General features: G+C 39.4%; 1 protein-coding gene across 1 annotated transcript in view; it reads right to left on the bottom strand.

Annotated features, from left to right (window-relative positions):
* The window catches only part of FMN2 (formin 2), a 237,273-nt gene that overhangs the window by 168,973 nt on the left and 54,105 nt on the right, over positions 1 to 14,195 (bottom strand). Inside the window, 1 exon segment of the mRNA XM_069484677.1 lies at positions 8,534 to 8,589. Coding sequence (XP_069340778.1) covers positions 8,534 to 8,589 — 56 coding nt within the window.

Here is a 14,195-nt window from a genome sequence, read left to right on the forward strand (position 1 = left end):
TGATAAGAGGACAAAACTCCAAAACTGAATTTTTAATAAATACAGCAGTGCTAAGCCTTGAGTGCCAGGAAAGTGGCAAAAGTCAAGGAATTCATGAAGATGATAATAAAACAGACTACAAAGACAAAAATCTGAAAGTTTTAGAGAGAGAACTATATACAGATCATTTTTAGAGAGAACATAGAAGAAAAGGGGTGAGAGACTATCTGCTTGTTACATTACACTCCCGCTATAGAGAGAACAAAAAGGCCAATTGCTAGAATCTTCCCTACCTCCATGACCTCTCTTCACCTGCACCATAAAATCCTGGCCCTGAATCAATGTTACAATCTTCCTTTTCCCCCTCCAGGGAAGCAGAGCAATTAAGCTCATCTCCAACCTTAACTGATGGGCCTATAAAATAAGCCGGCCCATCCCCTATTACAGAGTAGCCAAATGTATGTAGGATTTGGGGTTCTGAATTCAGCTAAGAGTCTTCAAAGAATCTTATCTGGCCTTCCTTATCCAGGGCTATCAGTCAAGGGCTGGCTGGCTCTCAGGGAGAACCAATTCATAAAGTCAGCCGAGACATTTTCTGCAGAGCTTTCTAGAGAAAGCTGCACTGCTCGTCAGCAATTAAGAGTTGATTCCTAATATGGGTTATATTCTTTCTGTTCAGGGATTTATAAAGAAATTTACATGGTAAATATTAGTCATGATCAAGAAAAAAGCGTGTGTGTTCTCCAGCCTTTTAAGCAAACATCCCACTCTCAGGACTCAGACTAAGTGAAGATCTTCAGGGCCCACCCACTGACAAAGCCCAGATTTAATCTCTGCGAGACTGCCAGGCGCTCTGTTGTCCGTGGAAAGCCCTCAAGTTAGGAGTCTGTTCCCCTGTGTCCAGTGCCTGGAACTTAATCTTCCATCTCTTCAGAGTACAGCTAGAGGGAGGCCTATCACATTCTCAAAGGACTTGACAATGGAGAAATGCACTTTTCATTATCTTTAGACTTCTACACTTTTCAAGACGACTCTCAGCGTTGCCAGTAATTGTGCAACAGTTTACCCAATGCGAATGGTTTTTTTTTCTCTGTCAAAAATTTAAATAAATGCTTATTTAAAGGAGAAAAGGAAAAAAGTGATCTTGCCAATTTTATACAGAACTTATATAATGGGTGTATCCTTATAAATGAAGGGAAGATAAATCCATTTTTAGTCAACCGAATAATAATTTTATATATCAATTTTGAGATTATGTGTATTTAAAATATTATTTCAAAACCCTCCTAAATCATTATAAGTGATGGAGGCTGCCATCTATGTTGGCTCAACAATTATAAACAATAAGGCAGCCAAAATTCTTCCATTCCTGTATAATCTTATATGTGGGTGGTGATGGTTAGTTCTTATAAATTGTTTGAACATTTGCATATCATAGAATACGAGTTTCCATTAAAAAATGAAATGTTCACCAAAAATGTTTTTCCAAATACAAGATTATCTGATTCCCAGAAAAAGAAAACATGAGACTGTAACATTAAAGTTACAACTGTCAAAAAGGAAGCCAAGATACACTCAAGTAAAGCTTTTGCTGAAAAGTTAATTTGCTCATCTTTGGAACTTTATTATGTAAGCAGGATACTTCCATAGCCTAGAATATAAAAACTGCTTCAGGAAGTTAACACTATCATAATTTACTTGTAAATTTCAATACGCGATTATGTAATTTCGTTTTCTACTATTCACAGATTTTCGAGTTCTGCTAAATTCTAAGGCGACATTACTAACAAGTTAGCATACCTCTAAGACATCTGTAAAACAGGAATTCTACTCTTCACAAAAGCTTATGAATTCTCTATTTGTCATGCTCTAAATTCTAAAACATTCTAAGGTTTTGGAACAAACCAATGGCATTCCAGATCTAAAACAAGATCTTCTTCAATGACGAAACAGATAATGACTGACTGAAATTACCATATTCAAATAATTGGCATCGAGCTATTTATATACTGTAGAGTATAAAAGGATGGATAAGTTTAAATAGTATTTCAAATACCAAAAGATAAAAAACAGAATCAAAACAGTCCCATTTCAGTTTTAGGACATAGTTCTTTAGACACAGCAGATTTTTACTTGAAATTAAAATAATCAGTAAGTCAAGTCTAACGAATGTAGATTTGTTTTCAAACCTCCTAATTCCATAAGGCCATCAATAAAGGCACTCAAGGAGTAACTATCGTCCATTTCTTTGAGTGCCAGCTGTATTTGCTTTAAGCATCAGGCTCTCTGGCAACACCAGCCTTCGACTCCTCTGAGTTGAGAAAAGGCTTTATGAGTCATGTGTTTTTTCTAGGGATATTGAGATCTTAGAATTATTAACTACAGGGAGAAAGTAAAAGTCAAACTCATTCAATAAATTCCAGTGCACTCAGATCGAGAGAACAGGTGCCTGAACACACATCTGAGGGAAAACTTAGAGGATGCCTTCCAACTCTGCTGCCTGCCTCTGACTAAGCAGTGCTGGGAATCTCGCCTTACGACCACAGAATCAGGCAGGCCGCGCTGCGTGGACCAGAAAACTGCTTTTGTTCATCATTCCTACAGAGCAAACTGGCTTAAAACTTCTGGTTTCCTCCTGCAGCGGTACTTCCCAGAGATACAGAACTGCCATCTAGTGGCTAAGAGGAAAAAGGCAAGCTAATTTACATGAAAAATTAAGACTGTAAGCTTTTTAAAGTAATAAAGCACTAAAGTTAGTAAAATTAACACAACGTAGGACAAAGTTCTAGGAAAACTTCAAAATGGATAGATAAACTAAAATATTAATACCTGTGTGCCTCTATAATGTAACTCGACATCTCTCATAAATGGTACAGTTTAAATGTAATAGAATAATTTTCAAGATAAACTTCTCATCTCATCCATATGATGATTTTGGCATGAGACAGTACTAAATAGCCATCAGGTGATTCCTAATGTAAAACTGTAAGTGTTTATCAGAGTAGAGGTATAAAATCAAACAGACCTACATTCAAATCTTGGCTTTACCCCTTATCGAGTTTGTGATCTTAGACAAGTGACTTTTAACTCCCATAAACATTTCCTTTACAGTTAAATGTGGATAATAGTTCAAGGATTATCATAAATATTGCATAAGGTAATACAGTAAAAGAATAGGTATGCAATAGGTTGACAATTAATTCTAGCTTTTGGTATCCCTCTATGGCCAATTACTTTTAGGCTCTTATAAAACACACCCACATCATCTAAGAGAAGAACCACCCTATAAAATAAACCTACAGAGGGCCGAGAAAGATGGCCAAATAGAAAGCTCTAAGGATCGTCCCTCACCACGAACACCTAATTCAACAACCATCCCGCAAGCAAGCACCTTCAGTAGAATCAAACACCAGGTGAGCGATCCTCCTACCTGGTGTTAACATCACATCCAGGAAAGAGGCACTGAAGAGGGCAGAAAAGAATCTTGCATTGCCCACCACCACCCCATCCCCCGGCAGGGTCACACCCAGTGGAGAGAGAACCGCGTGTCCCTGGGAGGGAGAGTGCAGTGATTGTAAGGGTGTTGCATTGAAACTCAGGGCCACCCTGGCACAGGGGAACAGAGTGCAGGGTAGAATTCTGCTGGTGCCCACAGAGGGAGGATTTAGACCAGCCCGGCCAGAGGGAAATTCTCCGCCTGGAAGCCCGAGTCCCCAATGGTCCCACCACCTGCAGAGGAAGAGCAGTCTGGGGCCGGGACTAAATTCGTAAGGCAGTGGGGCCAGGCGGGCTGCAGTCCTTGGGCAATTCCTGTGGCTGTGCTGGCTCTGAACCAGTGGACTTGGGGTGCACATGACCCAGGGAGACACCAGCAGCTGCAGCCAAGCTGGTACCTGTGTCTTCCACTTGGGGCAAAGAAAGGGAAGAGCTCTCAGAGGACTTTGGCCACTTGGGTACCAGCTCAGCCACCGTAAAATAAAGTACCAAGTGGACTCCTGAGACCCCTGAGTCCGGGGCCTTGGTGGCATTTCTGGACCCACGCTGGGCCAGAAAGGAAACATCCTGCCTTGAAGGGTGGTCCTGGCAGGATTCATCACATGCTAAAGAGCCCTTGGGCTTTGAATAAACATCAGAGGTATCCAGGCAACAGTCACCACTGGCTTTGTGTGAGACCAGGCTGGCTTCAGGTGTGACCTGGCACACTAGGGAGTGCCCACATCACTCCTTCCCCAACTCCAGCAGCCAGCCCAGCACAGACAGTGAGGGAGCAGAGTGAGCGACTCTGCCTGGTAATCCAAGGAATTCTCATGTGTCATACCAAGGTGGTATCACCAGGAGTCTACAAGAGTCACAGCATTGCTGGGTTTAGGGCACCCCCGGTGCTGATATAGCTGTAGTGACCAGAGACTTGGAACACGACACTCTATCCCGTTTCAGTATCTGGAAAGCTGTAACAAAAAGGATGGGTTCAAACAAAGCCAAACTGTGACAATTAAAATGAATACCTAACTCTTCGTGCCTGGACATCAACGAAGATCCACAAGCATCAAGAACATCCAGGAAGATATGACCTCACCAAACTAAACAAGGTACCAGTGACAATCCCAGAGGGATGGAGAGAGGCGATCTTTTAAGATAAAGAACTCAAAATAGCTGTCCTGAAAAAGCTCACTGAACTTCAAGATAGCACAGAGGAGGAATTCAGAAGCCTATCAGAAATATTTAGCAAAGAGATTGAAATAATAAAAAAATCAGGTAGAAATTCTAGAGCTTAAAAATTCAATTCACAAACTGAGAAATGCATCAGAGTCTCTCGACAGCAGAACTGACCAAGGAGAAGAAACAATTAGTGAGCTTGAAGACAGGCTATTTGAAAATACACAGTCAAAAGAGAAAAAAGAAGGAATAAGAATGAAGTACACCTACAAGATCTAGAAAATAGCCTCAAAATAGCAAATCTAAGAGTTATTGGCCTTAAAGAGGAGGCAGAGAGGGATTGGGATAGAAAGTTTATTCAAAGAAGAAATAACAGAACTTTCCAAACCTAAAGATACCAATATTCAGGTACAAGAAGGTCATACAACAGCAAGCAGTTTTAAACTAAACAAGGCTACCACAAGGCATTTAATAATCAAGCTCCCAAAGGCCACAGATAAAGGAAAGGTCCTAAGGGAAGCAAGAAAAAAGAAAAAAAGTAACGTATAAAGGAGCTCCAAGGACTTCCTGAGTAATATCCCCAAAGCACAGGCAACCAAAGCAAAATTAGACAAATGGAGTCACATCAAGATAAAAAGCTTCTGCACAGCAAAGGAAACAATCTACAAAGGGAAGAGACAACCCACAGAATGGGAGAAAATATTTGCAAACTACCCATGACAAGGGATTAATAACTAGAAGATATAAGGAACTCCAACAACTCAATAGGAAAAAAAAAAATCAAATAATCCAATGAAAAAAATGGACAAAGGAACTGAATAGACATTTCTCAAAAGAAGACATACAAATAGCCAACAGGTATATGAAACAATGTTCAACAGCATTAGTCAGAGAAATGTAAATCAAAACTACAATGCGATATCATCTCGCCCCAGTTAAAATGCTTTTTATCAAAAAAAACAGGCAATAACAAATGCTGCCGAGGATGCGGAGAAAGGGGAACCCTCGTACACTGTTGGTGAAAATGTAAATTAGTGCAACCACTATGTAAAACAGTATGGAGGTTCCTCAAGAAACTGAAAATAGAACTACCATATGACACACCAATCTCCCTGCTGGGTGTATATCCAAAGGATGGGAATCCAGTATATTGAAAAGATATCGGCACTTTATTGTAGCACTATTCACAATAGTGAATATATGGAATCAACCTAAGTGTCCATCAACAGATGAATGGATAAAGAAATTGTGGTACGTATACACAATGGAATATTATATTGCCACAAAAAGAATGCAATCCTGCCATTAGAAACAACATGACCGGAACTGCGGAACATTACATTAAGTGATATAAGCCAAGCACAGAAAGACAAATCTCACATGTTCTCACTCATATATGGGAGGTAAATATTAAAAACAACTGATCTCATGTAGACAGACAGTAGAATGATGTTTACCAGAGGCTGGGAAGTGTATGGGGGCGGAAATAAAGTGGGGATGATTAATGAGTGGGAATATATAGTTAGTTACACAGAATGAACTATATACGATAGCACACCAAAGTGACTATAATCAACAACAAGTTAGGGTATGCTTTAAAATAACTAAAAGAGTGGAATTGGAATGTTCCTTACACAAAGAAATGTTAAATGCCTGGGGTGATGGATACCCCAGTTACCCTGATTTGATTAATTCACACTGTATCCCTGTATCAAAACATCACATGTGGCATTTTAAAGATATAACTATTATGTACCCAAGATTAAAAATAAAATTTTTAAAAAAGAAATTCAATGTCATAAAACATTCTATTAAGAACTTGAAGAGACAATAAAATTATAAGCCCTAGGTGAAGCAAACAAGAAAAAAAAAATAAAATAAGATTATGACAAAAAGTCAATGATTCCAAAGGCAAGTGATTTCATTGTTCAGTGCTTAACCTGAATTGCTGCCAAAAATTGTTACCTCTCAATTTATTATATTTCCTGATGCTTCACTGTCAACAAGGAAAGGAGGTGTGACATTTATTCAATCTATTTCACCCCTGCGTCTCTCCAAGCTGCTACATCAGGTGTTTTAAAATCACCCAGTCCATTAAGTTTTCTGCAGACTGCAATATATTTTAACCACAATTCATACCTTGAAAAAAACAGATAATCTCTCCATAATTCACACAAACGAACATGTGTCCTGAAACATTATAGCTGTAAAGCTTAATAGAGAGATTTTGTACATGGTTTACCATTGTTGATATTGTGCAATACTTTTTTCCAGGTTCTTTTCGTATCAAGTATAACAAATAATTCATTCATATATGCCGTTGATACAAGAATTTAGAGAAAGCTAATATATTCTTTTAGATCACAATTTAGCCATGCCTCCAAAAAAACTCAAAGAAAATAATGAGAGGATATCTGAAGACACTATTTTTCTTAATTATTGCTGATTTTACTGTTCCTTTCTTACCTCTCTGGTTCTTCATCTCATTCACTATTGGCTAATCGCTGCAGTTAATCAACTGTCAGCTGAGTCCACCATGCCCCTCTCCAAGTGCCCCCAGGTTGATGTAGGTATTCTGACAAAAATAGGCTTGGAAAACTTTATTTTTATGACAGTATCGTTAAGAGCAGCTCTTACAATAGCCAATCTACCTGTATTCTTGAAAAGCACCCATGGACTATAAAATTAAATTCTCAACCAATGTTATACCCATATTTCTCCGCCAGGGGGAGCACAATTTGCATGTTTGATGTAGGACTTCTTTTTAAAAGGGAAGTTATTTTATGCTTTGAAGAGATCTCAAAGATCACCAATTCTTTACTTTTACAGAGAAGAGCACTATGTCTTAGATAATCTATTATAAGTATGTTGTCACACACTAACCGAAAACAGACTTAGGGGTAGAACCCAGGTATGAGTCTCATTTTCTGCTAGACCACACTCAACACAGCTTACTACTGATTTCCAACACTAAGTTATTGCCAAAAGCATAGTTGGGAGTATCAATACATTTAACAAGTGATTTTAACAATTGATATCCAAAATAGCAACTGCTAGCCACAATTACTCTTCCATACAAGTGTTTCCTTTCTTGCAGTTTTTTTTTTTTTTTAAATAAGTCCATTTTAGTACAAGAAAAAAAAAAGACAAAATTTGGCTTCTTTAGTATCAGAAAAAAAAATGTCCCATGGAAGTTAACTAATTAATTAACAAATCTTTCATCCACCAAAGCAAGTTAAGAATCTTATTTGATTTTAGAAAGCTCTGATATTTTTTAAAGATCATATCTGCCCAGGCACAGTGGCTGGTACTTATAATCCCAGCATTCTGCGAGGCCAAGGTGGGAGGATCACTTGAGACCAGGAGTTCAAGACCACCCTGGGCAACATCATGAGACCCCATTTCTACCAAAAAATATTTAAAATTAGCCAGGCGGGGAGGGGCATGCCTAGTGTCACAGATACTCGGGAGGCTGAGGCAGGAGAATCACTTGGGCCCAGCAATTCAAGGTTGCTATGAGCTATGATCTTGCCACCAAAAAAAAAAAAAAAATCATATCCATGGGAATATCTGCCCAGACACAACTGGGCTGACTTCTCCCTGGAGTAGCCAGCTCCCTGCTGGAGCCAGTTGTTGTCAGGCCCAACTCGTAGGCCAGATATGGAATGACACAGCTTCTGAAAAGCTTAGACTCAGTTCCACTTCAAGACCGATTTTCTTTGCAAAACATAAATGGAAGCAAACATCCCCTTCTGCTTGACTGGATTCCCCTGCAGGCTCGGGGACACAAGGGTGGCCTCGCCAGCTGGGCACATGGGAGGATAAATCACAGACTCTGCCACAATTTCAAGATAAGTAAGAGAGATGGAGAGTCAACACCCTAATAAGATCTTCTTACCTGCTGGACGGCATCTGAACCTTTTTTTGGAGTTTCCAAAACAGCAGATTGAGATTCTGGATTGGAAAGGAAGCAGACAGTCAGGATCTTGAACAACAAAATTTCCTATTTCCTCAGTCAGAAAATAAAACTTTCACTAAAATATTCCTTTAACCATAAGTACCAAAAGCATCCAAAAATCTCTCTTCCAATTATATTATTGGATTATGAGGGTATGACTACTTTTCAGTATATATATGTAATATATGTAATATATTATAACATATGTAATGATGAACACTCCTGTCATTATATTTAAATATTGGAATAGCCCTATGCCTTTCTGTACACATTGACCATAATTATTTGTTTCAATCGCTACTTTGTATATTGTGCCAGGAAGGTCCCTAAGACTTTCACTTACTATTCAGTTAGCTAAGATCTGTGCCATGGATCTTAAAGGATGGGTCTCGAAAGCTGGATCTAACTCTATCTTTGGATTTCAATGACAGACAATGAGCACTGTCACCAAGAGGCACTCAACAAGACGGAATTTTGCTCCTTTGGTCTTCGTACCTGGGATTCTACGAGACGACAAACTCATCACGCTGGAAAACCTAAGGGGGAACCAAGTCCTGGATTTTGTTCCTTAAGCTTGAGGGCACTTTCTAAGCGAAGCTTGCATACAAACTTAAAAACGTAATAAAAATAAAAATGAAAAGCCCTTCGGGAATCCCAAGTGCTCCATGGAATAGAGTCTGGAAACCACTAATCTCGTCCATCGTCCACATTTTAGAGATGAGAAACCCGACACCACAGTGCAAGCAGTTGGTGGCAAGGTGAAGACGAGCACATATGTCTCCTGTCACATCCCCACACCCCGACACTGGCCTGCAGACCAGACAGACCCCAGACACAAGACACAGCAGTCACTCTCCACGATCATCTCAACATTCCCAATTTAGCAGCATCGTAGCTGATGCATGTGATGATCCTACAGAAAAATAACACATGTAGTATTTAAACGGCAAAACATATTGTTAAGCCACAAAAATACTCAGAGGAGAGTCTTAGCCTCTCCACCGCACCCCCGCCCTGCCAGGCCCACTGGTCTGGTTTCATCTGCTGTCATCTCTCACCTCTCCAACCACCCCACCTGTCCCCACCTACTCACGATGCTCCACTGGCTGGCTTGCTGTGCTCTGAACACTGGTCACACTTCTTCCACAAGGCCTCAAAGCCACAGGGGCTCTTGCCTCTGCCCAGAGTGATGACCCTTCCTCCTGATATCTGCCTGCCCACCTTCCGGGCCCCTTCTCACGGGGTTTTGCTCCAGCCTCGCTGGGCATCCATCCACTCCTCAGCACTCCCTACACCCTGGCCCTTCCTTCCTTCTTAACATGGACCATCACACCACACAGCCCATAATTCCCTTGTTTGCCTATTTATTTGTATCTCTTACTCCACTAAAACATAAGCTTCGTGGAGGCAAGGGTTTGTGTTGATTTTTCTCCCCTCTTGTAGCCTCAACATCTAGATAGCACCTGGCACGTAGTAGGTGCTTGACATATTTGTTGAGTGATTACAGGAGTGAATGAAAGAACAAATGAGAGATCAAGACAAAGATCAGACCGTGAAAGTGGGTGCCCCCATGCAGAGTGGGATAACTGGGTGGGGAAAGAGGGAGTCATGATTTCAGAAGAGGCAATGTAGGTACTGCCTTGCCTTTAGCTACTTCCTAAACCTCAGCTAAGGGTGTATTTTTCAAAACAAAAATCACTGAGAAGAGCATGATGCAGTCACTTACCAACAGATGTCAGAGTTGCAAGAGAATATAAACAAAGTGGCCTCAAAACACAACCATTTTCCCCAATACTGCATCTGATTGAGCTGATCAAAAAGGGGTTCTACTTTCTTACACTGGCAAATCTCTACTCTGAACTGAACACCAGGGTTAGTGAAATTTGAATAAAGATCTTTAACAGCAAAAGCTAGTCAAGAGTTAATATTAAAGCAAATCCAAACTCGTTTAGGGAATTTTTTTTTTTTTTTTTTTTTTGGTCACTTCCAAATCCTCCCAAACACAATAAACTCAAGACAAACCCTGGCTTTGTACCAATGGAGAAAAAATTTCTCTTCCTCTTCTTCCTGTTTAGATAGTGCTGTAAGAGTCCAAAGGATCTCCTGGTAGTACACCAAGAATTCTTTACATTAAAAATGTACAAAATGCTTCTCAGCTTTTTCTATAGTCCTTGACATGGTGACCTGTCCAAAAGAGCAAACTTCTGGGCTCTGATAATAAATAAGGACAAAGTGTAGTTTGGCAGAACAATGGACTTAGAAAACAATGTTTATTAGAACGATGTGTCAGTGAAACATTCTGAATACCTACACCCAAACTTTCAGTTTCCCTCTTTCTAACTCAAAGCCTACCTGAACTGAATTCATTTTCCCATCCTCATCACTGTATTTTTTATTTCCTTGAATTCGTGTGTTAAAACATCTAAGAGAAGTTTAGATGTCACAATGCTCTCTTCAAGACCCTAAGCTGGAAGACAGGGGTTCTTAAGGACCAAGATTTTATGAGGAAAGAGATGCATAGAATAATTTTAATGCAAAATAAAGGGAAAATGCATGAGATCCATTAAGAAGAAAGAAACATACAGGTTAAAGAGAAAAAAATAATAGAGAATTTTTTAAAAGCAAGCAAGAAAATAGAAAAAAGAAGGTGTAGAAGGAGAAAGCAAAGGGAAGCATGAGAAATGGCAGAGCTTCGTGCAGGGAGTGACGGGATGTCAGCCTGCCAGGAGCAAATAAGGAAACTGGCCTCTGAGTAATGGCTCAAGACTCGAGTCCCTGGGCCTGTGTAGGTGACAGATCAGCTTAATTCCAAAGTTCACAGAGCTCCCTAAACAAAGACTCCAATGCACTCGTTATCAACACTGTCCTCCCTCCCAGGATTGGGGGAAGTTTCCAGAACTGCCCTAAACCCAGCTCTGGGACTGGCCAGCAGTGTCCATTAAATATTCATCAACTAGGATGGTTAGAGAGTAGCCCAGTGAGAGCACTCTCAAGGGTACGCTTAGAACCGTCACCTCCTTCACTCATCCTTAAAATTAAGAAGCTAGAATTAAAAGAAAAAAAAAATCATTGTGAAGCAAAAAGGTAGAAAAAAAGTCTTCCTGATAAAACTTTAAATATCCCAATTTTTTTTAAAGTTTCCTCATAAAATTCTGAGCATACTCTAAAATTCTGGGCTCCGTATGATTGCAAATATGTTTCAGAAGCGATCTCTGTATCATCACAAAATAAGTCGATCACTCATAAAAGAAAGCATGAGTGGATGAGTTATATATGTGTAGAGAGATGACAATAAGATAATAAGGACATGCCTCTCCAAGAATGGAAAATAAATTAAATCACCCCCTTTAAAAAATATACATATTATGTCTCCTAAAAATGAATTCAGTGGCCTCTAAATAGTTTTAAATTTTAAGTGAAAATTCAGTTATATAAAATTATTAAATGACAGCTTCCTTAATGGTATACATCAATTTGATTCAAATCTAGCCAATTTAATTGAAAGTGAATTCATTAAACTTCACTTAAATAGCAAGACTTATAATTGGCTGTCTAATAAATGGTAGATGTTTGTAATTCTGATATACCATGTTCTTCACAAATGAAGTGGGGTTAAACACTTAAGTCTTCCTAAATGGGGCCAATCCTAAGTTCTTATTTATTTAATAGTATGGTGGATCTGTCCCTGATCTCCAACAAAATACGTCCACACTCAGACTTTGGTTAAAGGGAAAATGCAGGCCAATTTAATAACACACACACACACACACACACACACAGACACACACATATATGCCTATATATGCTGAAAATGGAGAATGTATCTGTAGGAGACACAGTGGACCTATTCTAGTGCATTTTATCCCTTGATTAAGCTTGGAGAGAGAGAAAACACTATCAACTCTCCCTTGGCCCCTTATATAATTTCTGTGCTACCTCAACTGAACATGTGTTAAATAAAGCATTTGCACAACACATAGAAGTGAGTATTTGTAAATACTGCATTTGTAATTAGATCACACAAAATCTCCTTTCTTAGGAGCCATTAGAAACATTTCTTTTGGATATTAGAGGCCAGACAAGGTGTGTGTCTCTGAATGATAATATTGTCTTCAATCTCTTGGACACTGAGGATGATCCAGAATTGTTCACAGTCCCCTTTCTGCTTTGAACCCAAGGATGAATTTCCAGTTATTTTTAAATACTTTCAGATCCTTCTGAGATGCATTTCAGTGTTCTAGCTTATCCCAGCCTCATTTTATTCCACCCTAAAATCCTTTCACAGTCTGATCTATATGCCTCTGTGATTTTTTTGTACACCTTAGATATTTATAAGCTGCTCAAATCTTTTCTGGAACAAAGGTGGGTTATATCCATTCAGCTAGCACATAACCACATTTTTTTAAGGATTTCTTACATAAAAGGTTCCTGCCGTGTTTCTACCAGATCTTCCTCCATATGTTTTCTTCTAGGATTTTCTGTGCTCGAGTTGCCTTTCTAAATTCAGTCCTGTTCGCTCTCTTGGCCATTCACGTTTTCCAAAATAGATAAGGAACTTGAGTCTCCATAGATGAAACCACCAAGGATCAAATCCCTATTCACATCTACACACTCTGCTTCTGGTTCTCCGTGAATTTGCAAACTCAAGCTCCTTATCTCTTTGATTTTGTGTGAGTCTATTGAAAAGATCTTTGAAACTTAGTATTAAAGCCCCTAAAATGGTCCATGAACTGTTTTAGCACACACATAAAACTCTCCCTCAAATCCTACATTCCTCTGCTAAGTAGATTGATTTATTTAGACCTTTTCCAATAAGACCCAAAGGTCTTGAAATGCTGAGAGTCTATAAGAAAGATACGTACATATAAACAGATAAATGTACAACATATAAATAATTCAAATGGCAGAGATATGTATAGAATGTCACAGGACTCCAGAAAACAGAACAACTAGAGATGGGCGAGTAGGTGCACTGAGTAAAGGAAATGAAGAGGGAAGATAAAGAAAAAACAAGATAAAGGGAAAGGTTTTCTTATCAGTTTCTGCCACCAACTTCTGCAGCACATTACTTCCTTTCCGCCCCCCCCCCCCCCCCCCAACCAGGCTCATCCTTCCAGGAGGCACTCTGTAGACTTCAAAAGGTCAATTTTAACACCCTGGGCACCTTTGCTGAGACAATGCCAACTGCTCAGGGAGACAGCAACAAAAGATTCCCAGCCCTTCCACAGCTCACTGGTGACAGAGACACCAGGACTTCACCTTGGCCTCGGCACTTCCAATGCACATGACGAAGGGTCGGTTCCTTCATCAATATATGAAGATGGTGAAAAACCTCTTCCATAGAAGAGATCATGGAAAAATTAAAATGAGACACAGGAGAAAGGCAGAAGAGGGAGTACCACTAATCTGAATTAGCTGGACACGTGAACTAATAACAAGAGCTGGATACCAAAAAAAAAAAAAAAGTCATAAAAAAAATTTCAATTTTCTAAATTGAATCTGCAAGTCTTTCTTCTTCAAAAAGAAGAAAAGTCATCAAACTGTTTTACTTTAAAGTAAAATTGAACGGGGTCACATGTTGCATATAGTGGTTTTAACCGTG

This window comes from Eulemur rufifrons, chromosome 11 (genome assembly GCF_041146395.1).
Source record: "Eulemur rufifrons isolate Redbay chromosome 11, OSU_ERuf_1, whole genome shotgun sequence".
In the NCBI taxonomy this organism is placed as follows: Eukaryota; Metazoa; Chordata; class Mammalia; order Primates; family Lemuridae; genus Eulemur; species Eulemur rufifrons.